Below are 27,331 nucleotides of genomic sequence, written 5' to 3'. Positions count from 1 at the left end.
GATGTCAGCATGGGGTGAAGACCACCCTTCAGAGCCCTTGGGGCTGCGGCCCTCCTGTGGCTCAAGCTTACGGTAACAGGTGCGTCAAAATCCACAAACCGGCGGTGTCCGTGCCGGGCAGAGCCACAGCCGTTCTTTGAGATCGTGTACGATAAGAGACGGTTTGGTTTACTCCGTTGGTCAGTGAGGTCCGTGGCGGCTCACCTTATTAGATAAACAGTGCAGTCGAGCTCCAGGACGGGGGGCTCAGGTGTAAGGTAGCGTGGCGGAGGGGCTCCGGGGTATCGACGAGGTGATTGGCTTAGCGTGCGTTCACATGCGGATGCCTGCAGTCCAGCCGATTGCGTCATTGAGTCAACAGAGGCAGCACTACGGGTGTGGGGGCGGGGGGCCTAGGGCTGACCAATCCCACTGCCGACGCCAGTTACGTCCAATGCTGTTACCGGTATGTGTAGACTCCATAAATTTGATTTAATAACAATTATGTTAACACACACCGGATTTTCTCATTACAGTGTTCAGCTTAATTTTTACAAGATAACTTTATCAAAATATAACTGGAGAATATAACTTGACAAATCTGCTCAAACGGGACACGTGGATCTCAGAAGAGGGGCCTGGGGTGGTCGCCCTACTTGCCGCCCGCAAATGCTGCTCTTGCCCATTGACATTTAAAAAGAGGGTCCGAGTGGAGCGGTGGGAGGAGAGCAGTGACTGGAGAAACATCAAGGTGATATGGGAAGAGTGAGTCAGCACAGTGAAGAGCAAGAGGCAGAGAGGCCAGACCCCGGCAAGGGAGCAAACTTAATGGTGGTCTGTGGGGTGTACCTGCTGAAGTGTTGGGTAGGAACTGGGATCAATCCTCCCATCAATCCAGGGATGCACTGACGGAGCGTAAGGGGACCGACGAGATCAGGCTTGTGGCGTGAGTTGGGAGAAAGTGACCGAAACTGACTGACGAAGAGAGCGTCACACTTTGGTAAGGGGGCTATCCTGATGTCTTGGAGCGTTTCATAATCAGGTCAGGCCAGGTTGGGGAGCAGTGCGTTGGCACACCCACCACATGATGAAACAGTCGGGATCCCAGTTGGCAACCCTCCAGACAGACACGTGGTCCAGTTCCACCCATCTATCTGCCTCAGCTAGGTGTTATGTGGGCATCCCAATGGCCTGGTCCTACAATGGGGGTCCTGCGAGCCTAGATAGATCGATAGCTAGATGGATAGATAGGAATGGCACTATACAATTGAGATAGGTAGATGTGAAAGGCGCTATATAATATATAGATAGATAGATGGATATGAAAGTTACTATAATAGGTAGATAGATAAAGTAGTTGGAGGGATAAGATAGATAGATAGATCGATAGGTAGATGGACAGATGGATAGATAGGAATGGCACTATACAATTGAGATAGATGTGAAAGGCACTATATAATAGATAGATGTGAAAGGCACTATGTAATATATAGATAAATAGACAGACAGAGAGAGAGTAAAGAAGCACATGAGGCTTTAAAAGGTTTGTGGTGACTGTCCCGTATGATGTGCTCTTTAAGAAGCAATGAGTGGTCAGTAGGCAATCTGAAGTGACTTGTACATTGAGGACAGGTGGGCAGGAAGGGCTGTGCTTGTAGGGCCGGAAACCAGAAGTGATGTCATGCTGGTCCTTCTTTGGAGAGGGTCTGAAGAAGAGGACAGACATACAGACAGACAGACAGACAGAGAGAGAGAGTTAGTACACATCGCCACCTCCTTGCCAGATGCAGAAGTGCAATCACTTAAGCTAATTCATGTCATTAGTTTATACTGAGTCTTGGTGGCACTTTGTGCTTCAAGACATTTGGCCACAAAGCAAAGTAACTATCTGCATGGATTTGCACACGCAAAGGTGTTCTAATGGTAGTTCTAATCTGTTAGTGTAAGTGTCCTAGGATGTTCCCGTGTGTGTGTGTTTTCAAATATGTCCATTCCTTTCTACCTGACACACAGATCCGGAGTTCTGTTATAATGGGTGGCTGTGCTGTCAGCTGGGCATACTGAGTGAATGCGTTCACGATAGGAGATGGCAGGGAACCCGTGAGGGACATAAACACATGTGCCAGACGACACAAGGGTGCCAATGCTGCTTGGTGAAAGCGAGGGTCTAATCAGCAGCCCCTTTACAAGTAACAGTTTAGTTCAAGAATACTACAAGCCTCTGCCCACTCAGGATAATCCCATGCCAGCTGAAATCCTGGACCTGCTCTTGGCTCATTCTCATGGATGATCTGCATGTAAACAGAGCGCTACCCCCATTAATAAGTGTGGCCCTTAAGAGGCAGCAGCAGTTCACCGTGGACACCAGAGACGCGAACCCCCCGCACTAAGGAGACACTGACGGATGGCATTGGCATGGAGCGATTAGTGTGCGGGGAGCCCCAGGACTGCGAAATCATTCTTAGTGATTTAATTTTCAATTGGCAAGCAGCAAATTAAATTACAGTTAGTGATTCTTAAGGAAAAAAAAGGAAAGAGAGAGAGAGAGACTCATCTTCTGAATATTAGACAATTTAATTTTATAGCCCCACTGTAAAGTTCGGTAATTGTATTCATCATTCATCAACGGCCTGACCAAACCGTACATTCGTGTGTGTTTTAACGGGAGCCGCCAACCCCCCCTCCTCCAAGCCCCTATTGCTTTTCTCAAGTTATTTGAGTAAGTTTACAACTGAGGGTCTCCATTGTTGTGCCTCACGAATACCGATGGGGTTTTTTGTCTTTTTTTTTCTCTTTCCTTTCTTTCTAATTAGACTTTTTCTCTGGAACGTAATTGTCTAATAGCTTATCAGCTTAATGGGTTAGGCTTTTAATTATTCAGTTTGATAGTTTAATTGTTTACTAGGAAATCGTTTTCCTTTAATAGGCTAATAGTTTAATTATATATTTCAGCAAAGCGGCCTTCATCTAATGGATTTGTTTTCCAGGATGTTGTTGCACTGTTGAGTTTCGTCTCCTCCTTATGAGGAGCGTAAGGTGAACGATTCGTTTCTGACAGTGAGGTAATGGTGGATGGGTGGGGGGGTAGGTGGGCATTTCTGTTTAATGATATTTGTTTCGACCCCATGAAGTTTGTAGTGACGGTTGAGAAAAATTTTCCATCTCACATTTTCAAGGAGAGCGACCATCATAAAGCGTCTGATTAGTGCGGAAGCCTGAGCAAAAGTAAGAAATATCAGAAAATAAAGACATCTCCTGTCACCAGTGTCACACAATCCACAGGTCAAGTCATTCAGTCGTATGCCCATGATGTTTTAAATGCATGGTTTGTTTTTTGACTTCTAATGTTGTGAACAATCGTTGTAGTGAACGACTAGCAACAGTTTTTTTTGCGCGTTAACCGACTTTTGTACTGGGGATTGTTTGCTTTCAGTTGCCTTGGTGTTTCCGGTAATTTCCATTTTTGCCTCTTGAACTCCGCTGAGCTTTCTTCTGTGCCTCCGTACAGTTTGTGGAAATGAACCTTCTTATTTTTATGATGCTATGCTATGCTCTTTTTGTGCGCCGCCAGGGTTTTTGACAGGATTTCCCCCTCTTGTGGACATTTGTGGAAGTTTTAAGACTCTTTGATGGTTCAAACTACCGGCTTGTAACAATTAACTGGACGTCGTAGTCCTACGTGAGGAGGGAACGGTGTTGTTTGTCTTTCACCCTTGTAAGTTGTGACATCCTTGATCCTGCTTTATGCACTTCAAGGTTGTGGCAGGCTGGCATCACAGGTCCGAACTCAACTCACTCACTCAAACGGGGCTAATCTAGGATCCCCCTAACATGTCTTTCTCTGGAATGAAGTATATAGAGGGGAAAAACTCGTGGACTCCACACGGAGGGTAAGTGAACAGTTGGCAGAGCCACCGACCCTCCTGCCCTCTCAACTCCATTTGCGTCTCACATGCGCAGCGTTGCTTCAAGGAACTCGTTTGGCCTGTCATCGGGTTTAAGCCCCGCCCATGTTCTCATTGGCCTAAACTCACACCCACCACTGGGCGACCTGACAGAATCGGCTTTGCCGCTGGCGAAAGCAGAGTCTCCTTGAAGGGGTCCCACAAGAGCCGCCTTGTTCCTAACGAGCCCCGCGGTCTCCACCGGCTCCCCTGACCCACTGTCAGTTAGGAGGAGTGCGTGCGAGGGAGGTGATGGCCTTTTAATTTAATCGTGTGCCGTGCACTCCTGGATCAGGGTGGCCAGGGCTTGCTCTAATTCTTCTCGGCTCATCTTGAGGAAATGAATTTAGTGGGATGTGCGCTGCAAATGGCTTGGCTATTGATTTTTTACTTTCTCCGCTACCTTGTTTGATCTTCGCCAGGTAGCGTTAATATTAATAGCAGAGGTCAAAATGTGTCAATTTATTCATTTCAATTATTTCTGATTATATACCCACATTAGCGAGAGATTGTAATTAGATTTATCGCAAGAAGAAATAAACCATTATGTTTCAACACCCCTCAGAAAAGCCGCATATGATATATTCAAAGGTAAAGATCGATTTTTCTTTTCTTAAATATCGGTGTACGTTTTGTCAAGTGTATGCATTGGAGGAAATCCTCACGGGCTTGGACAAGGTATGGGATAACCCACCAGGGTGATGGGGGGCTGTCACCGGTGTTCGCCTCTCTCTCCCCCAATGGGGGCCCCTAGCCCCGCCCCTTCCGGGATCCGCCGACACAAGAAGCCCAGCTGCCCGGAGAGGAGTTGGCATTTGAGCCGTCGAGCAAACTGCGAGTCAGAGCCCCACATACGACTGACCCATTTAAAAATGTTATAAGGACGCCAATTGACGGAGCCTGACTTCCTGTTGTACTTGGAGACGTTATTGTTTGTATTTGCCTGATGTTCATTACTAAGTGGGACGTCCTGGTTGACATCCCCAGACTTTCCTCTGTTGACACCTGGCACCCGGTGGGCTGCAGTTTGTTAAAGGTGTACACCATTGGGCAGAGAACGCAAAAGAAAAACCCGACTGGTCGATTCTTGGTGTTTTCACAGCTCCTGCTGGCACTGCTGCACCAGGAGAATTGTGTGGGTACGAGAATGGATTGGGGGGGGGGTGGAGACCCTGAGTGTTGTCACAGCTCCCTTCCATTGTTGTTTTGTCGTGATGATGACGACCGCATGTATCGACAAATTTCAAGCCAACCGTTGAATTGGACGCATTGACCAAATTATGAGACCCAATCGGGTTTGAAAAGTTGAGATTTCTGTGTCCACATCAGGTTTGTGTCACATTAAGGCACCAGATTAGATTTGAGTCGCTTCATAGTCAGATAATGATGGAGGGAGCAGGAAGGCAGTCACTGGGGTCTTGGCGGTCCGAGTTCGAGGCCGTGATTTTGCTCCGCTGCCCACTTAGGACCTCTTCCTGGGGTAATTTTCTCGTAATGGCTGATGGATGACGTGGATGATCTGCTTTGCACCTTTGATTTGATTTGGAGTCCTAAGTTGCCCCAATCCATCCTCTGTCTTCGTCCCTACAAGGGGACATCTGGCACAGCTGGGCAATGGCAGTGAAAATGAAGGTGTGATGTCCCCGATGCAGCGGCCACGAAAAAGCCTTAGCACCCCCAGTCAGTCAGCCAGCCAGCTACTCCTTTCCTCTCCTCTCCTCACACGTGGCTTTCTGGAGGCCATTTTATCCCAGACGTTTTCTTGCCGCTCTGCTTCGCTCGGTCATCCACAGACCTGTTGACGCGATGCCAGCTGACGTAGCCCTCACTGAGAGATGGGCACTTGATGACTCCATTACACAACCCCTGCCCCCCCCCACCCCTAAAATAGAATATCTTTGACACAAGAAGGGTTTTAAGAATTCCACCCATCCATCTCCTTCAGCTGTAACCTTGAACATCCCAAACATGAGTGAGGAGCTCCTTGTCGGGCTCGTATTGTTTCTGTGATTGAGACAATGGCAATGATATGAAAATGGGCTGGGAAGTGCATATTAAGGCTGAGAAAATGATAGATGAGGGTGCACAGGGGGAGAGAGAAGCAATTCAATTTAGCGCAATTTGTGATTCATATTTTAAATGGGTTGCTGCCGAGAGGGCGCTCTGAGATCATGGAATCCAACTTGTTCGGGATATTGAGAATAAATCGTCTTTTTGAAGGAAAGCCATCCTTCTCGTGACTCCAGGCTAACTTTATGTCTGACTCATTATTAGTTTTAAATAAGGTGCTGGAGTGCGCTTTTCGATTCTGGAAAGCACTTGAAGCCTGCGTGCCGAGCAGCCGGGACTGATGGGAGGTTAATTATCCCGTAGAGAGGAGTTCTTGGGCTCTTTGTGATTCTGGACAGCAGTGCTCTCAGGCTGGATTGAGATGTTAAAGAGGCTCTTGTTCAACGGCTACACTTTGTGTGTTTTTTTTTTTTTAGTGTGTGTTTGTGCGGACACACTGTTCTGTCTCCTTGGTCCACCTCGTGGCAGGCACTGCTCCCTCATGGCCTTGGCGCTCTTAATGCTGATAACGGCTCACTCCGCTGCTGTTTGATGAACCGTCCTCGCTTTGCTATCTTGGTGGAGCAGCCATGACGTGTCCTGTCCATCTTAATTGCCTTCTGCCTGCTGCACATTGAAAGCCCACCCGGTTGGCTCACACTGGAACATCGTTCTCGACTGTTTATTACTTTCTCGTATATACGAAAAGTCTTGGAATCGTCCAAAAATTCAATGTCGTGATTTTGATGAATCTCAACATTTTAGACTTCCCTGAGTCCAATAGTGGAATTATGTCTGTCTGTGTGTGTGTGTCACACACATGCGATAGGGAGGGAGCTGAGTGGACAAGTGGAGGTACTTACCCTCCAGGCCAGGGGTTAGACGGGTGTGCTAAACCTATTTTTGTTATCTCAGCAGGCCAAAGACAGGAAAACCTGTCTGATTTAATGACACATCCTGTTTCGGCACCAAGACAGACGTCACTTACGGTTCCTCTGCCGGATGTCATTACTTCCCGGCTTTGCTTTTAAATCCGCCATCTTTTCCTCAGTCAAATCAGTTCACTGCTCATTGCAAGACCCTTTTGCAGCCAGGGACAACTTATAGGTGGCTGCCCCAAACCTTTTTCTGTGTGTTCAGACTATTTCTTTCACACTGTGTAAACACGATAACTTGAGTAGGCTTTCACTAAGGTCATTCAAATTTTGTGTACAAGTATTCAGTACAAAACCAATCAATCAATCAACATTTATTTATATAGCACATTTTCATACAAAAAAATGTAGCTCAAAGTGTTTTACAAAATGAATAGAAAAATAGAAGACACAATAAAAAATAAAAGATAAACATAAGTCAACATTAATTAACATAGAATAAGAGTAAGGTCCGATGGCCAGGGTGGACAGAAAAAACAAAAAAAAAACTCCAGAGGCTAGAGAAAAAAAATAAAATCTGTAGGGATTCCAGACCAAGAGACCGCCCAGTCCCCTCTGGGCAATCTACCTAACATAAGTCAAACAGTCCTCTTTGTATTTAGGGTTTTCATGGAAGGACCTGATGATGATGGTCACGTAGACTTCTGGCTTTCAGTCCATCAATGTTGGTGCATCATGATGCTTTGAGTAGATTCCTATCAACTTTTGGACTATTGGTAACGGGTAGAACTGGTAGTTCTACTTTCCCTGAAACGTTTCCCCAAAAATATTACAAATTTGATCATTTCACATCATATTACGGTAACGCTCCACATTCTATGCATTTTTTGTTGCTTTGCATTTTTATCGAAAAACGACTGCTTTTGAGGTTATTGCAATTTTCTGTGTGACGTTCAAATGGTAATACGTACATATTTGGGAACTTTTGCATAAACAAAATTTTCATATTTACCCGCATAACTAAAGTCTCAAGCAACCTTTGACCCACTTCCGCTTACTGAAAGTGGTAATTTATCCAGAATTTTCGGCAAAGTAAAGTTTTTATTCAAAGCAAATGTTTTATTCATGCAGCCACAGAGTCCAATTTGTTCAGCTTTACTTTTATAATAATTGTTCAATATATTATTAATTTGATTTAATTGGTTGGTGACGGATGTTTAATGTACATAATCTAAAAATCATTGTCTTGCGGTTTACTCCTCAAATATGCATCCCCATTATCTAAGTCGAGGGGAGACCACTCCCGATTTTTATTTTGGGAGGGTCGTACCTACCAGAGAGTGTTCAGAAGCCATTAAGAAGGCAAAGGGAATGCTGGGTTATGGAGCGCCCCAATTCTGATTCTTTTTAATTGTCATTGCATTAAGTACAGTGAAAGTTTAGCAGCAGCAATCCTAAATGGACATAATGAAATTATAATTCAATACCTAAATATTGCACTTCGGTATAAGGCACATATGAATTTGAGCGCAATACTAGAAATCAATAAATAATACAAAGTGCAAAGAATGTAAGCCTGGGCTTGTAGTGCAAGAGCGACTGCTGTTATGTCGGCCATTGTCAGAAGTGTTCAGCAGAATTCAGTCCTCGTGTTCCCCTGGGGTCGAAACGGTTCTTAAATCTGGTTGTCCACCATTGGATGGGCGTGAAGCGACTGTCGGGGGGACAGCAGCACAAACAAATGGATGTCGAAGAGGGCAGAGTTAGAAAGTTCTGGTCCTGTGAAGGGTTCTCCTGTCTGCCAGTGAGCGGCTGGCGTACCCGTGGAGATGTCACGTGACGGCACCCTCTCAGTGGAGCGGCGGTAGGAGGACTCTGGCAGCTCCTCCTTCTGCTTGTTGTTTTGTATAAAGGCTGAGGATCCTCATGAAGTGGGGTCTTTGGACTGCCACTGTGCTGTTTCTGGACCAGAAGAGATCTGCTGCAAAGTGTCATCAATGACGAGACAGGAACTATAAAGAGATTTGGGGCAGCAGTTTCCTGGCTGCAAATGGAAGAGTTTTTTTTTTTTTAGTACAGATGTGTACAGGTTCGAGTCCAAAAACAGAACTGACTGGTGAGGTTGAGATGGTGCGGCAGAAGAAGTGAGGTGATTGGGAGCGGAAAACCAGAAGTGACGCCATGGGGCTTATGATCGGAAAAGGGCGTCTTCCAGACCGGAAGTGACGTCATGGAGGCCAGGTGGAGTTTCCCATAACGAGTCTGCAGTTGAAAAAGAGAAAAGTATCAGCGCATCTTGCAGCCCCCCTGGTCTGGCATGGAATTACCTTCCTTTGAGCCCTTCAGCTGCCTCCCATGCGCACGTGTGTGTCATGGCGTATACCCAGAAACCAGGAGCTCCTTCTGCACACTCCCCATTGACGTACAGCAGTGGTTCTCGACCTGGGGGTCGCGACCCTGTCAGGGGTCAAATGACGATTTGCCAGAGGTCGCCTAAGACCATTGGAAATATGGGTTTTGTCTATTCTAAAGTGTAAAAACTTGTTGTTGTACACATTTTTTCCATTGGTAGTTGCTAGTTTTTTACTATAATTGTCATTTGAGGATGTGTGTTGCAGACAATTGAATCAGAATAATTTCAAACGTTTTAATTGTCGTAACTTTATAACTGTTTACTGTACATCAAACAACATGACGTTACGTAACGTCACGCCGTTGCAGGGATTTACGCACTTCTTCTTCTATTTCCAACAACATATCTTTGTGAAACAGGGTTTTCCAGCTTGTTGGTTGTCAAGTCTAAATGCAGAAGTGGACTTGTGGCAGAAGATGATCTCCGTTGTGCTCTTGCAAAGACTGCCCTGAGAATTTCTAATCTGGTGAGAAAGAAGCAGCCTCAACCTTCGCACCGACGTTGGCTTTTTACGCGTACTGTCGCAACAATTTTGTAGCAATGTAGTTTACTGTTGTTATATTAAGACTGTTACCCATGAGACGCCATGCTTTTCACATAAGTATACAACATGAATTCGGTGAATACAGTTCAATACACAATGAAGAAAAACAAATAAACCTAAGTCATAAAGACAAAATTTTATTTATTTGTAATTAGAAGTAAATATTTCACAATATATAATTACATATTGTTTTTGTTATTAATCACTGCACTTTAATTATGTTCAATTTGTAACAATGAAAATACATCCTGCATATCAGATATTTACATTATGATTCATAACAGTAGCAAAATTCCAGTTGTGAAATAGCAACGAAAATAATTTTATAGTTGGGGTCGCCACAGCATGGGAAATTGTATTAAAGAGTCGCGGCACTAGAAAGGTTGAGAACCGCTGATGTACAGTAACACCTCGATTATCCGCCACAGAGAAAAAGAAAACTAAGTGTGTGTGGTGCACTCCTTGGAGCAGCTCGCCCTTCAGCTAGTGTGCTGTAATGTTCTTCCCCAGCACCACATGTCAGGCCGCATTTTGAAATCTCAGTGTCAGCTGCGTACCTTCAGTTCTGTTCACATTTGTTATATTTAATGTATTATACATTGTTATGGCTGATAAATGTATGCGTGTGGTGTTGGAATTGTCACAAAAAATTGAAAATATTAAACATTTACAAAAGTGCATCAAGTATTGCTTCAATTTATGGAGTAGGAAGAACAACAGTGAATGATAAAAAGACAAAATTGGAAAATGTGTCGAAAATGGAAACCATTTGCGGTAATGTTGTTCTGTATTGATGCTAATATTCTTCTGTATTGTAATTTTCTCTTTAAACTCTGTTATATTATCTTTTGGTAACGTATTGTGACAGGCCGGCAGCTTGTGATGCGCTGTGGGGAGGCAGAAATGGTGGGTGACTGGGTGCGGGGCTTCTGTTCTGAGGCGGACAGGAGAGGTTAGGAGGAAGAGGAAGGTCCGGCGGGAGGAAGAATGGAGTAGGGAGTCAGGAGACGATAGGCAGGAGTGTTTGTGGTGGATAAGAAAGAAAGAACGCAAGTGCAAGTGGCGGGCGATAAACTGATCGGTGGGGAAAGCTTTAATGTATTGTTTGAGAGGTGGGCTCCGTAACACAGAGAATGGAGTGTAAGACTCCAAGTAAGACGTAGAAAACCCCACTACCTCCGAGTTGTATTTGCTTCTTACGCTGGTCGTTACAATATTAAATCATTTTGTTAACATGATATTTTCTTTTGTAAATTCATATGACAGTTCTCTAATCTGCTGCGTATCATTTTTAAAGTTGCCATTCTCCTCTCCGTCACGCCCCTGGGCCCGACCCCGGACAGACCCTCGAGGTTCTACTGCTGTCTGTAGAGTTGTGGCTTGTCTTGAAGTTGTTTTGTTTTGGTGGAGTTCAGGGCGAGGTTCTTCTTCGCGCACGGAGCAATCAGTCTTTGCACCTCATCCCTACAGGCCGTCTTGTCACTTCTGGCCCCGAGGACGCCACTTCTGGCCCCGAGGACGCCACTTCTGGCCCCGAGGACGGCACTAACGGTCCAGAAGACGTCACTTTCCGGTCCCAATGATGCAACTTCCAGTTCAGGCCCCAGATGACGTCACTTCCTCTGCCATCTCATCTTTGCCTCATCCAGGCAGTTCTCAAACCTGCACACCCTTAAACCAATTTCGCAGCCAGGAAAAAGTATACGGGTGGCTGCCCCAAACTTTTTCATGGCTCCTGTCTATTCATTTGACGAAGTTAAGCCAAATTTTGAAAGCAAATGAGTAAACCCCGCCTCCAGTCCCAGAAGGCCGCGGCAGTCGTCACTAAACTGTTGATCAGTTTCTCTCAAGTCGCCCCTTCCTTAATTGACATTAATATTAATTAATAACACGAATACTTGTCATTTATATAGCGCCTTTCCCATGATCTATTTCACACTCGCCTTTCTTCTTCTTGTGTCGTGGCCACGATGAGTTTTGTGACTTTTTTGTTTTCTAGCATTTCGAACTGCAGCTCTTACTCTTCAAAGCTGTCACAAAGTACGTGACAGTGATCAGCAGATCAAAGGGAGTGGGGGGGTGAGTACTGCAACGGATGGGCTGCCATCCCAACTTGAATAAGGGGGTGTTTATGGCCAGGAATCTCCTGGCATCCGAGGTTCAATGCCAGTCCAGTCCAGTTGACTGGTGCCACTTAAGTGAGGTTGTCACATTGTTACAAATGACTGCAAATAAAAGGGTTGATCCAGTGCGGTGCCTAATTGGGGCAACTAGGATTTCGGCCCAGACAACGTGAGGACCACCCGGCTGCCGTTCCGTTTGCTTTTGCTTTGCTCGTGTACACCAAGCTCTCCGCATCCGAGCATAAACTGTGCCCCCTACCGTCCGCTGTCTTAACACGGCAGGTTCCGCCTGCAAGTCATCATTCCAGAATCAATACCCCGTAAAGGTCTTGGACGCCTCTCAGATGCTGAGCAAGGGGGAAAGCTTGTAATCACCTTTAAAAGGTGGTGCAGGCTGACATTTTGCCTTAATTACGTTTTGTTGCAGTGCATTGAGCACAGCCACGGTTTCACTCGTTGAAATGATCGATTGTAACGAGAAGCTTCTCTCGACGAAGCTTTGCTTACACATCCCAATGTCCTGTTCACAGTTTCATTTTATTGCACGTTGCTTGTTTTTTTTTTTTTTTGTTTCCAGTTTGTTTATGCAATGAATTGTTGTGAACTTGGAGTTCAAGAAACACTTCCAAAAATATCCACTAGAGGGGGGCGTGCTGCCAAACTCCGGCTGGACAGAAAGGCAGGCACAGACTCTTTTTAGATGTAAGAAGGTTTGTTTCCACAAAAATGCTCATACAAAGAATGAAGTCTCCGTGCAGCACAAAAGGCAAAGAGGAGCTGCTAGGAGTTGGAGTCTCAAAACACACAAGTCCCAGAAAGTTGCAAAGGCACCTCCAGTAACGGGCTTATTCCTCCGCCAGATCCCGGGTAGATAAACGGACAAACACATCTGGTAAATGGTGCCACGGAGGACCGGCATCCTGGGTTGGAGAGCACAGGAGGCCAGAATGGAAGAAGCAACCCGGCCGAGATGGCCAACTGTCCTAAGTTGGGACAGTTGGAGTGTAGTGAACGGTCTGTGGCAGTTTTATCTGCTAATGCGGGAGCTGGCAGTGCAGGTCTCCTGATTTGGACACCCGCAGGGTATCATGGGACTTGTAGTCCTTTACAAAGAGCAACCCAGAAACCCACGTGGAGCTCTATGGGCATCCAGATTGGTGTCTGGAGCACAATGAATGGAATCCTGGGCAGCCAACTGGATTGACCCCCTCTGCCTTCGACGAGATCAGGTTTTAATGGGTATCCCATCGAGATTTCAAGGGGACACCCAACCCCCTTCCCCTTTACTTTAGTGCAACTTTGCAGCTATTTAAGATGGAGGCGTTGCGTAGTGTGTGGCGCGTCGGGGAGGGTGGAGTCGGATATGATTTGAAGTTTTCCATATTTGCTTTGGCACTGGGGTCTCAAAGTTTTCGTATCGTTCCGGCACAGCTATGCAGTCTTCAGATGACTGATTTAACGTGATGAGCCTCTCACCTTGTCACGCGCAGGCACTTTTCGTCCACGCTCTGCCCTAGTCGCCATGAAGAACAGCTCAGATCCTGTCACCGCCATGTCATCCACTTTTCCGATGTGGTCCTGGAAGGTCCTGATTTTTGTTTCAAGAAACAGCGAAAGCGGATTGCACGTCAGGTGAGCCACAGGGGTCTCAGAAGTTGACATCGGCGAGCGAGGCCGGGTGTGACTCACTGATCCTCTGCTGCACGTTTGATTATTTAATTTCGCAGTTCCTTGCCTTTCCCCGTTGTGCCTTGAGCAGCAGATTATTATTATTGGTATTATTATTCATATTATTTATTTTTACAAGCCGTGTTTTCCAGGGTGGGCATCTGTAAGGATGTCAGTTTTTACTTGTGGGCCGTGCGGGTCTGCAGATTGATGACAGATCAACAGCCAGAGAGAAGCCCAGTCCTGGTGGAGACCTTTGGGCTGGAATGGGTTAGCAGGGTGTCAGTGGCGGCTCTTTAGGGGTGCACAGTTGGAGGCGCCGTTACCCCCTAACAAGTGTGTTTGAATTCTCCTTTGGTTCTTTTCATTCCCTCTCCCAGGTAGACAGAGACCCAGAAGCGGGGCTCGTGTCTCCTTCACTTCCTCCCCTGTGAACTCCGTTTTCAGCGTCACCCGCAGCGATGGCCGTGTTTTCGCTTTTCATCAGTGCGCGCCGGCAAAGAAGCCAAATGTGACAGTCAGTGGCCAGAAAGAGTAGCAATTGTGAGGGGAGGAAAAAGACAATATAAATAAAACAAAACACCAGAGCAAGGAGCCCAGGGCTAGAAGTGACATCCAGAGCGGGGGCCCAGCGTGGGACGCCGTCTTCCTCGTCTCCTTTTTCCTGGTAATTTCAGAAGACCAGCTCGGCTCCAGTTTGCCAGTGTGTTTTGCTTCAAATCTCTCGTTTGATGACTTCAGTGCCTTGTCTGTCTGATTTAATTAATTAATCCTTAGGGAATTCAACGAGGGTCCGGCACCCCCATCAACATTCTTCTCATTGGAAGGCAATGGACAGGCATCCCTGACGGATTGGACTCAGGAAGAAGACCCACCTGAAAAGAGGCAGGAGGCCCCCCGTCTCCACATAGATGCCCTGTAAGGAATGGGTACACTGGCATCAATGGAGGAACAAGTACCCAGCTGGAAGGACATGTGAACAGGTACACCCATGGGCTACCGCTGGGTACGCTGGGGGTTGCAGTGCCCTACAGCGGGCAGCCCTGTGGGTGCCACCAGAGGGGGTTTTGGGAGGTGCTATCTTGGAACTATCCTCCAAGGTCTTTGGGACTTCTGACTGACCCGGACGCTGCCACATCCAGAGGAGAGCAAGAGAAGAGTTAAAGAGAAACAGCGTGCCCTGGAGAGCTTTTGTGAAGCTCATTGTACTCAATAAATCACAAAACTCAGTGTGGTGGTGTGGCAGTGCCCCTTACTGTCCACATTATATACCTAGTGGCCACTTTGAGCTCCACCTAGCTTGGTCTGACTATGAGCCACCTCCCCCTTTACCTCCAGTAATGATGGCATGATGCCACGTGGTGATGCAAGCAGTCTTTAAGGATGACTTGATAGTGCCACACATTCTTCACTTGTATGTTCGTGCCACACACCTCCCTGTGGAGACGTCAGAAGGGTTTGGGGTGGGGGGGTGAAAAGGATCTCAAACAGAGTAGCCATCAAAGAGCGGGACTGTTGGGGATATAAGGAGAAGGAGGCTGGGTTTTTATAGAGGAAGGGGGCGTGGCCACCATGTTGACCGGAAGTGATGTCAGAGCCCAGTCGTAGTCTGGAAGTGGAGTCTGTGGAGGAACTGGGTGTGGATTTGGAGCTGCTGGGAAAAGAGAGAAAGCTTTAGTGCACCCACTCAACTCTCATCCTGGCATACGACATTCGTTTAAGCCCATTGACCGCCTGACTGTGCGCACCTCTGTGTGTGTCACTGTGTTTGGGTCCTAAGGGGACGTTAGCCCACTCTTATTACATAGACCAGGTGTGTCCAACTCCGGTCCTGGTGGTTCGCAGTGACTGCAGGTTTTCATTCTTGCCCTCTTCTTCATTAGTGAGCCGTTTCTGCTGCTGATTCACTTCTTTGCCGCAGCTACCAGCAACCTCGAGGGAATCCCGCAGACCCTTAGGATGTCCCACAGGGCAGCTCGACCAACTGAGTCAAACGCTTTGCAACAATCGACAAAGGCTGCAAAGAAACTCTGCTGATATTTGTGTTTGCGCTCCATGAGAACCCTCAGTGCCAGGATGTGGTCAATGGTAGACTACTTAGGTGTAACCAGACTGTTCCGGTCGTTGGTAGGTGAGCAAGTGATCACGGATCCTATTGAGGACGACCCTAGCAAGGACCTTACCCGGCACCGAGAGCAGTGTTATCTTCCTGTAGTTGCTGCAGTCCAGGCGATCACCCTTCCCTTTCCAGATAGGGACGACAAGATCTGTTTTCCAGTCAGTTGTTTAAACATAAGAACGTTCAAATCTGACAAACGTGAGGAGACCATGCAGTTCATTTATCACTCATTTGTTTGGCTAATAAGTAAGCTGTCCCAATATCTTACCCAGACACTTCTTCAAGGTTGTCAGGGTTTTTAATTCAACTCCAGGTCTCGTAGAGTTTCCACAACTCTTTGCATAAGGAAGTTCTTCCTGGCTTCAGTCCTAAATGCACTTCCCCATAATGTCCACTGATGTTCTCAAGTATATCAATGCCTTTGTGGATTTTGAAGACCTCAATTAGGTCCCCACACAGCTCAGATTAAACAGGTTTAGTTCTCCGAGTCTGTCAGGGTAGGACATCGATAACTAGGATTGGCTGTCATTGTATACGACAGACTAACCCAAAATTTGAACCCTGGGAGTCCCCGTGTGTTTTTGTTTTTTTTTGTTTTCTTTGCTCACTAGTGCCACCTGCTGGCTTAGAGTGAGTGAAACATCTGAAAGTAACTGCCCACCTTGAACTGAGAGGGCAAGTCAGACATGAACAGATTTCATGGTCGTAGCCCAGCAAGGAGATGCCGCCGTTCTGGAAGCCAGTTGCACCCAAAAAGATTACGAGAGCGGAGACGTTGGCAGAGGGGCAGTGTGGATGACGGAAAGGACAGCCTGCAATAACAACGGGGTGACCATTGACAAAAGCGCACAAACCTTGGCTTTCTGTCCGTTAAGCAGTCCTACATATCTACCTGGGCAGTGATGGGCACTTCAGCAAGTGTATTCATGTATAGAAAATGATGTATAAATATTAAAAAGATGTGTTTGTGATGCAACCATCTGCCACACCCCACCACCCACTCCACCCTGGGCATCCCATATGCGCCAACCTCTAATCCTATAAATGAGCCTAAAGAATCAATTTACTTAAGAACGGAATCAGTAAAGTGATTCAGAATGCCCATTACTAGCTGATGCCCACCCTCTTTAAGGTCTGACACACTGTGTGCCCAGGGATGCCCTTTTCCAGAGCTGTCATTCGGGTATTAAAGACCTTCCTATTGGCTTGAATGAGCCCGTTCTGTTCAGATCCCCCCGCCTCCTGAACTCACCTTCTGCCAAGTGTAATGCACTATGGAGGTGGCAGCTGTGCCAGACAAATCCAGGACAGCTCAGCCAGTCTATGACAGGGCACACCATTGTGCAACTTTGGAATTGGTGAATAAACTGTGGCATCTCAAGAAACACATAACCCCATCCCATCTTGGGAGGATTGGTGAACTCCACACAAACGAGTTCCACAAAGGCTCAGTTCTGCAAGTCACCCTGTGCTGCCACTGCTTTCCTGAAGAGGGTGGCTTATGGAACTCCTTTAAGAAGGTGCCCTCATGCCCACTTCAGTGGGAGTCTCTGGGAGGGTCGTCATCTGCCTTCCGATCTCATTGCTCTCACACGGACGGACGTTCTTTCCGTTACGTAGTGTACTCCCATATCCCTAAGGGCCCGATGCAGGACCCGGCCTCGGTGGCTTTCTCCAGATGCCTCTTCATTTGTATTCCGCTTCTGCATCAAAAATTGAGAAGGAATGCAATCAGGGCAGCAAACCAAGTGGAAAAGCTACCACTTAATGACTCATTTAACTATCGATCCCCCCAAAGGGACACAAGTGTACGCCGCTAACCTTGAAGCTCCGGGTTCAGGCTGAGGCCGAGAGGCGAGTGCTGCGCAGGTGTCCCATTCTCGGGCAGTGGTTTGATTCCTCAGTGGACTTGCTGCTTTGTTGAATTTTTGCTAGTCCTGCGTGTCCCACCTGAAAACCCCCTCCACCCCAGGGATTAATCCTGAAATGACAGGCAAGCCGTGTGGTGGGCCTGCGACTGGATTTGTGCACTGAAAGCCCCAGCCATTGAAGTGAAACCCAGAAGGCGTGTGTCAAGGCAGGTGTCGCCCCAGGACTTGTGCATTTGGGTCTCTCGTTGTAGTTCAGTGGAACTCAAAAGTAAACTGCTCAAAAAAAATGAAAGGAACACTTAGAAAACGCATCGGATCTCAATCCTGCTGTCTCTCTCTACTGCTATGGACTGATAGGGTGATGTGCTAGGAACGAAAGGATGGCCGCCACATCGTTTGATGGAAATGAAAATAATCAACCTACAGAGAGAGGACTGAATTCAAAGACACCCTGAAAATCAAAGTCAAAAAATGTTTCGGCATGTTACTTCACTTCCCCGAAATTTCATTGCAGCAACTCCAAATCGTACTCAGTATTTTGTATGCCCCCACCATGTCTGACAACGTCCTAATGAGGTGATCGATGGTGTCCTGGGTGTTCTCCTCCCAGATCTTGACCAGGGCATCACTGAGCTCCTGGTCAGGCTAAGATGTCAGATGGACCCAAACGTAATGTCCCACCCAGAGGTGTTCTATTGGATTGAGGTCAGGCAAGTGAGTGTGGGGGGCAGTCAATGGTATCAATTCCTGCATCCTCTCGCCACATGAGGCCGGGCATTGTCGTGCACCAGGAGGAACCAGCACAGGGTCTGACTATAGGGCCAAGGATGTCATCCCGATACCTAATGGCAGTCAAGGTGCTGTTGTCTAGCTTGTAGAGGTCTGTGCCTCCTCCCCAGACCATCACTGACCCACCACCAAAATGGTCATGCTGAGCGATGTTAAAGGCAGCATAACATTCTCCACTGCTTCTCCAGACCCTTTCATGTCTGTCATATGTGCACAGGGTGAACCTACTCTTATCTGTGAAAACCTCAGGGTGCCAGTGGTGGAGCTGCCAATTCTGGTATTCTATGGCAAATGCCAATCGAGCTCCATGGTGCCCAATAGAGGACATTGTCGGGCCCTCAACCCACCCTCATGAAGTCTGTTTCTTATTGTTTGGTCAGACACATTCACAGCAGTGGCCTGCCTGTTGGAGGGCATTTTGTAGGGCTCTGGGAGTGCTCATCCTGTTCCCTTGGTCCTGCTGGCTGATGGGTTAAGGACCTTCTCTGGCCCTGTCCAGCTCTCCTAGAGTAACTGCCTGTCTCTTGGAATCTCCTCCATACCCTTGAGACTGTGCTGGGAGACACATCAAACCTTCTGGCAATGGGAGACACGTATTGATGTGCCATCCTGGAGAAGTTGGGGTCCAGGTATCACTTCATGCTACCAGTAGTGACACTGACTGTAGCCTAATGCAAAACTAGTGAAAAACCAGATGAGAAGGAAAAATGTCAGTGGCCTTCCTCCACCTGTTAACCCATTCATTCCTGTTTTGGGGGTCATCTCATTGTTGCCCCTCTAGTGCACCAAAGCAGCTGAAACTGATGAACAAGCCCCTCTGCTACTCAACTGACCACATCAACAGCCCACAAGTTTCATTGACTTGATGCTATACTCGCATTTAAAAGTGGTCCTTTCATTTTTTTGAGCAGTATATTTTGGACCAAAGACCAAATGTAATTGCCGGACCACTTGAGTATGAGAGTCACCAGTCAGTGTGGTTGAATTTCCCAAATGTATTTTATGAAAGGCATTTATGTGAAAAAAGTGATTATCCTTGATTTCAGTCAGTGACCCTTAATAACCCCTTTGCCATGAAGACTGATTAAGATGCACGCGTCACCAGCGCCATTAAGTTAAAGGACTGAACTTTGACCTGACGAGTGTCAAAGTGAGTTCAGAAGAGAAGACCGAAGTCTGCCGGGCTGAAGAGAGACAAAGAGAAAGAGAGACTGAGGTTTGTAACCACAAGGGGGCGCCACTGGGGCCCCAACACCGCAGTCACAATATCACCCCACACAACTCTGGGTTTAAAATAACGGGTGGGACCTCCTTTTACAGCCACAAACGGCACAATTTTACGTTAATACACGTCTTCCTCTCCTCCAGCTGAGTGTCGCCTGCTGACTCCCGACTCCTCGAGGGGAGGCCAAAGGGCTAATTTTAAACTTGTAGTATCCTGAGATTGGTCATCTGGAGCACTTGAGGGTTTGATGGAAACTGGGGTGGTCCTCTCCTCTCTGGCAGCAGCCCAGGACCCTGAAAGGGTTGTTCTTCTGGACTCCAAGTTCCGTGCCATCCTGGTGTCGCAACTGGGTTTAGTCTCGAGGAGGTTCTGGAAGGCCTCATCTTCTGGAATTGTCCATTTTGTTTTTGTGGTTTTGTTGGCTCGTCTCAGATATTTAATGTTTTGGCCCTTGCAGCGTCTCCCAGTTCTCCCAGTTTGCTCACGTCGTGTGTTTCATTTATTTATTAGACTAAGATGGTGGTGGCACTCTAGTAGGTCCTGAGTGAGTGTTTGTGTGCGCTCCACTTCTGTCCCATCCATGTTTTCCTTCCTGTTCTGCAGACCCAAAAGTTGGAAAAATGGATGGAGTGAAAGGCGGCAGGCAGGCTGGAGTGGGACAGCTTTGTCACCATCCCGTCACTCCCACCTTGGTCTGCTGTTCACACGTCCTCCCCACAATCCGATGCCAGGCAGGTGAAGTGGATTGCAGCCTCGTAAAACGGGAGACTCGCCTCCCCTCCCCTTGGTGGCTGCTGAGGTGACCCCTGAAAGTCCAACCTCAAATTAGGTTTCTAAAATGGCTCGGGCTTCATCTCCCAACTACAGGCCGTTTTGATGCGTGAAAGAGACCCCTTTAATGGAATGTCAGTGTAAGTGGGACCGTCTGGAGCCTCTTCCGACTCGGCGAGCTGTTTGACCTGCGTGTGTGTGAGGTGAGATCCTGGAGACGCCTGGGGCATAACAATGCAGCTGTCTTTGGCGGTCTTCATTGATTTTTTTTTTTTTTCCTAGTCACGGAGATGAGTTAAGGTTCTAGCAAGATCCTACAGCATCGTCCCTGGGGGTTTCCATGCGCAGTCCTGAACAACTTTGAGACCCTTTGAAAGAAAAAGCGTCTGGAGCTCACGTAGCTTAACTGATTTGCTCGGTGTCAAAGAGCGAGATTTAAATCCCTTCGTTGGCAGCTCTCCTCCTTTGAGAGTTGGCTGGTGTGCTTATCGCCTTTTCTAATGAGCTCTGTATTAAACGCACAGACCCCCTCTCCCGGGTGGGACGAGTTCAGAACCTTAAGGTAAGGAATAGAAGTTAGCTGAAAAAAATAGATGAATAAATAAAAATGAAAATGTGGCCTAGTTGGGGTCTTGTGACCGGTCCTCTGAGATCAGACACACAAGCCCCTCACCAGAGCTCCCCACTCCATGCTAGTGTGCCATGTCCAAACGCCACCCTTTTGAAAAATAAACTTTAAAACGGTGAACAGAAAACACTTCTGATGGGGGCTTCACTTGAATGGACAGAGATGGATCACCGCTGCCAGATTACGAGAAAACTTGAGAATACAGTCATACGAAAAAGTTTGGGAGCCCCTCTCAGCCTGCATAATAATTGACTCTCTTTTCAATAAAAAGGATAACAGTGGCGTGTCTTTCATTTCCTAGGAACATCAGAGTACTGCGGTGTTTTCTGAACAAAGATTTTTAGTGACGCAGTATTTAGTTGTATGAAATTAAATCAAATGTGAAGAACTGGCTGTGCACCAATGTGGGTCCCCTTGTCATTGTGCTGATTTGAATGCCTGTCACTGCTCAGTGCTGATTACTTGGTTTGATTTGCTCGTTAAGCCTTGAACTTCATAGACAGGAGTGTCCAATCATGAGTGGTAAAAGGTATTTAAGGTGGTCAATTGCAAGTTGTGCTTCCTTCCCTTTGACTCTCCTCTGAAGAGTGACAGCCAGCATGGGATCCTCAAAGCAACTCTCAAGATCTGAAAACAAAGATTGTTGAGTCTCCTGGTTTAGGGGAAGGCTACAAAAAGCCACCTCAGAGGTTTAAACTGTCAGTTTCAACTGTAAGGAATGGGATCAGGAAATGGAAGGCCACAGGCACAGTTGATGTTAAACCAACTCAGCAGGTCTGGTAGGCCAAGAAAAATACAGGAGCAGCATATGGACAGGATTGTGAGAATGATTACAGACAACCCACAGATCACCTCCAAAGACCTGCAAGAATGTATCGCTGCAGATGGTGTATCTGTACATCCTTCTACAATTCAGCACAATTTGCACAAAGAACATCTGTATGGCAGGGTGATGAGAAAGAAGCCCTTTCTGCACTCGCTCCACAAACAGAGTCGCTTGTTGTATCAAATGCTCATTTAGACAAGCCAGATTCATTCTGGAACAAAGTGCTTTGGACTGATGAGACACAAATGGAGTTATTTGGTCATAATAAAAAGCGCTTTGCATGGCAGAAGAAGAACACAGCATTCCAAGACAAACACCTGCTACCTCCTGTCAAATTTGGTGGAGGTTCCATCATGCTGTGGGGCTGTGTGGCTAGTTCAGGGACTGGGGCCCTTGTTAAAGTTGAGGGTCAGATGAATTCAACCCAATATCAACAAATTCCTCAGGATAATGTTCAAGCGTCAGTCACAAAGTTGAAGTTACGCAGGGGTTGGATATTCCAACAAGTCAATGAGCCAAAACACAGTTCGAAATCTGCACAGGCATTCATGCAAGGGAGAAGTACAATGTTCTGGAATGGCCGCCACAGTCCCCTGACTTGAATATCATTGAAAATCTATGGGATGATTTGAAGCAGGCTGTCCATCAAATTGAACTGAACTGGAGAGATTTGGTATGAAGAATGGTCAGAAATACCTCCATCCAGAATCCAGACACTCGTCAAAGGCTATAGGAGGACAGCATCGAGAGCCTCAAAGGACTAAAAGGAGGCTCAGCTAAGTATTGATGTCACATCTCTGTCGGGGTGCCCACATGTATGCACCTGTCTAATTTTGTTATGATGCATATTGCATATTTTCTGTTAATCCAATAAACTTCATGTCACTGCTGAAATACTCCTGTTTCCATAAGGCATGTCAGATATTAAAAGGAAGTATCAGCCATTGAGAAACAAAAATCCAAAGAATTAAGAGGGGTTCCCAAACTTTTTCATATGACTGTATATGATGAAGGCGAGGGACTGAAATGGTCAAGTAGCGGGGGCCACGTTATATTTTTCGTTTCACTTTATTTAAGCTAGTTTTGCATGGTTTAAAAAAAACAGTAGCGTAAAAATGCAATTTTTGAACTGCCGTTTCGTTAACTTTGGTACCGGCTGTCAAGCACCTTGGAACTCTGAAGGGTTTCCTCTTCCCCGACACCTCAAATGTATATATTGAGATAGAAGACTCCACGAGGGAACTGCCCCCAGCCCTGCAAAGGCTCATGGGAATTGCAGTCCCTCTGTGGTACATTGTATGCACTTGGTGTTGGTTACTTCTCCTCTTTGGAGGTTTGTGCTTTTTGACTTTTTTTTTACTTGATTATTGTGGGTCACCTTTTGAGATTTTGTCAATTGTTTTTTTTTTTTTTTGTAGTAAATCTTTTTATTTTCTAAAAGATTCTTTGTTCTCCTTTTCTAGCTTTTTGTGATCAAGCTGAATGTTTATGATGATCCTCCTCTTTGTGGGAGCCATTTTCTGGGGGTATTTTGGGTTGGTCTCTTTAGCCCCAACTTTAGAATGAATACGTGTAGTAGGGGCTGACATGGAGGTGTTTTGTCAATGTGAGCAACACACCTGACTTGTCAATGGGTTGTGTGCTGTCCACGTTAATAAGAGGAGAAATGTACATCATCAGGGTGTTTGTCTGGTTGCTGTGTCTGTTTTCCAACAGATGGCACATCTGAAACATTTGTGGTAATATACCACATTGCATTTGTCTTTCCAACAGATGGCACATCACAATCATTAATGATGGTTTTACAAATCTCATACCAAATGGCATAAATCAAACATATGCTTTGCATTTGACATTCCAACAGATGGTGCACCACAAACATTAATGTTGCTTTTACGAATCCCATACCAAATGACATTTATCAGAGAGATCTGCATTGCTTTTGTCATTCCAATGAGTGGCACAGCACAAACATTTGTCATAAATAATAAATGAAATAAATAATAAATGCATCATAAACTTTTGTAATAATAATATGCATTGCATTTGTCATAGCACTTTGTAAACATTAACACTGTTTTACAAATCCCTTATCAAATGACATAAATCCAATAAATATGCATTGCATTTGTCATTCCAACAGATGGTGCATCATAATCATTTATAGTAATAAAATGCACTGCATTTGTCGTAGCATATTACATTGTAAACATTAATAATGCTTTTATAAATCCCATACCATGTAGTTTATATCGGAGACATATGCATTACGCTGTCATTCCAACGAGTGGCACATCACAAACATTTTTAATAAATAAAAAATTAATAAATGCATCATAAACATTTTTAGTATTTGAATGACAAATGGAATACATTTAACAGATGGCATAGTGCATCCATTAACACAGTTTTTATGAACTCCATACCAAATGGCATAAATCAGACATCTGCCTTGCATTTGTCATTCCAACAGATGGTGCATCATAAACATTTTTTTAGTAATAAAATACGAGTGTGCAGTCCCTGCAGTGCACACATGTGTTTCACATTCCTCATCCCCACCTACCCCTTTGCTCCTTCCTTCAGGCTTCACACTGATCGTGCCATTTTGGATGGTCTGGACTCGGCTCCTTCTAAATGTATTTTATGTGCACATGTCCTTCGGGTTATGGTGTCCATATTAACGTCCTGCTCTTTTCCTTTGTAGGGTGAAATTAAGGAAAGGAGTGAATTTCCTGGGAGCAAGATCCGTCGCTCCGCGGCTCTGGGCGGTCCGTCAGGAGACTGGGAACGATGGCAGGCGCACCACCATCGTGGTGTTCTGTCAGAAGAAAGCCGTCGCCTTGGATTACAGGTACCTGCCTTCTGCTTGTTCTTCCCTGCCTTCCTCAGACCCCAACAGAACTACAACCCTCACCAGGACAGGTGAGATGATTTGATTGGCCTTTGTGGCGCACAGAGTTGGGTGTTGGGAAAACTTCAAGGGCTGGTGTGTTTGTGATGTCGTCGGATTTGTAAAATGATTGTGACTCTTGAGGGGAGAAATTCAAGAGAAAAGCAGGTGGTGTGCCATGATGGGACGGCCCAAGAAATACTCGAGGTCACCACTGCTGTTAACAAATCTAAAGGTGGGGACATCAAGCTTGAGGGGCACGCATTTCTGCATGATAAGACTGGAGACTTTAAACGTTTGGTATTTTTCAAGTCCGAGTTGTTTCTTTACAGTTTTTTTTTTTTCACCCTCAATTCAGAGTATCCGATTCATCGTTAATACGCAAAACGACGCCCACGGAGTGTTTTGCTTTGCGCATTGTTGATGCCATTTTAGAGGGTGTTTGCTTTTTGCTACTCAGGCACACGTGGGAAATCGAGATCAAATCGACAAAGCTAACTTCTAGCTAAAATGTAACGCCCAGTTATGTCGCCGATGACTCTACCAATCACTGCCACCTCATCTGAATTTCGTCTAAAGTCTTCACGCCAGATTCTTCAGTCTTGTCTCAGTGCACACTGTCGGCTCCATCCGACTTGATTTGACCAAGGACATCCATCTTGGGTACACGTGATAAATGCCAAACTTATCCTTCATCAGAGCCACAACTGTTAGCCCAACATCAGCTTGCACCAATCAGATTGCAGATAAATGTTATCGCCCGTAACATAACCCGTATCTTTTGGGTTTCTAAAGGTCCCAGAATCGCTAAACAGATGACACATATCCGCAGTATATATGGAAAAATGGCAAATCTATCCATTGAAAATGAAAGTGAGCCGAAAGTGAAGGGGTCTTTCGGAATGCACTGTACGTGTCTGTCCGCCCCCTTTTGGCTAAATCCAGTTTCCTAAATTTGAAACTGCTGCTGCACCCTACCTACCCCACTCTGGCTCTGTCTGCTGAACGTGCAGTCCTCTCACAAAGCGGTCAGCCTCCATTATCGCTCTGAACTGACAGCATTGTGCCTCGGGACTCCCCCGAGTCCTGTGTGTCTCCCCCTGGAGTTTCTCTCTATTGCTCTCTCTTGTCTCCGTGCAGATAAAAAGAGGATTGTATTGACAGTTCGTTTAGCAGGAAATTTAATTTTGCAGGAGGCCCTTGAGCCCACCTCGCTCATGCTGGTTGGTATTAAACCTAGGTGCCCCGCTCTTTCATTACCGTGCCCGGTTTCAGCGGCCAGCCTGCCTTTCGTTCTTTGACTTTTTACCTCGATCCTTGAAATTAAAGTTGGAGACTAATTGCTCTGTGCTGGCTGGGCACTGAGACTGTGTTTTGATGGAGTGTGAGGAGCACAGACGCTTGTGCCCAAGTGCTGGGAGACGGAGTTGAAGAGCCTCCACGTGGCTCACCAGCCCATGAAAGGTTGGCCGCTTGTCAATGCCTGGCCCATTATTGACGTATTTATTGCCTCGCTTCTGATAGTTTTAAATCTTAGGGACATTTCACATTGGGATTTACATATTTTAATTAATCTCATAAATAAGAAACTGAATAGTGCAATGCGAAAGGTTGTGATGTTAATTAACTGGAGATCCTTTGCCTTTTGTGAGCTTTAATAGTTTTTCCATGGATCAGGAAATAGTGTTAATAAATCTGTGTTCGAGTGACAGGTGTAATTTTATGGATTAGTGAGAGAATGAAAGGCGCAAACCTCAATTTGAATGGGGGGCTTTATGTCCTGCTGGCTACGGCTGCGTTTGGAGGAGACAAAGTGGTCAAGCCGTCAGTCGTTTGTCTCGGGCGCACTCCGTTCTGCCGTTTGTCGGACCTCTTAGTGGAGGTGGTGGCCGGGGTGTGGGCAGTGATTGCCAGTTTAATGTGATGTCCATCTCTTCAAAGGAGCCGCGTCCCCACTCAACAGGCCTTAATAAGCATATGGCTGTCACTCTAATAGTTGCAGTTACTTGCAAATCCAAAGCACAAACGTGTCTGCAGCAGAGTGGCTCATTCAGCCTTCACTCCTGTGTTAAAGGGAAACTCAGAAAAGCCCTCTGGCTTGAGTGAGCTGCTTTCGGGAGATTATTTACCTCACGTGACCTGTGGGAACATTTCAGTCAGACGCTGGTAACCTGAAGGAGAATCGAAAAGTAAAGGCAGTAACAGTTCGACCGCTTCTCCACATTGTCTCCCTGCAGACTGATGCACTTCCTGTGTCGTCCCACTAACTTCTTCATTCCTTGAGAAAAGAAGCTTTTCAGCTTCTCCTGAATCCAGGATTCTGCACCATGAGCCAGTGACTGCGTAGAGACTCTGGAAGTAGACTGAAGATTAGATAGATAGATAGATAGATAGATAAATATGAGAGGCACTATATAATTAGATAGACATGGGGGGTACTTTATGACAGAAAAATAGATCAATATGAAAGGCACTATATAATCGATAGATAGGTGTGAAAGGTGCTATATGATAGATAGATAGATAGATAGATAGGTGTGAAAGGCACTATATAATTAGATAGACATGAGGGTTACTTTTATAGATAAATAGTGTGACAGTTTTGGGCTTTGTT

The 27,331-nt window shown here is 46.1% G+C and overlaps 1 protein-coding gene across 2 annotated transcripts in view; it reads left to right on the top strand.

The window, feature by feature from the left end:
- The window catches only part of si:dkeyp-14d3.1 (transmembrane protein 132C), a 458,057-nt gene that overhangs the window by 342,534 nt on the left and 88,192 nt on the right, over positions 1–27,331 (top strand). For both annotated transcript variants that reach the window (XM_039772086.1, XM_039772087.1), the window contains one exon: positions 24,532–24,678. In XM_039772086.1, coding sequence (XP_039628020.1) covers positions 24,532–24,678 — 147 coding nt within the window. The remainder of the gene's footprint in view (positions 1–24,531; positions 24,679–27,331) is intronic.

Source organism: Polypterus senegalus, chromosome 12, assembly GCF_016835505.1.
Source record: "Polypterus senegalus isolate Bchr_013 chromosome 12, ASM1683550v1, whole genome shotgun sequence".
NCBI classification, from domain to species: Eukaryota; Metazoa; Chordata; class Cladistia; order Polypteriformes; family Polypteridae; genus Polypterus; species Polypterus senegalus.
The sequence above is the reverse complement of the archived record's forward strand: the minus strand, read 5'-3'. Positions and strand labels throughout refer to the sequence as shown.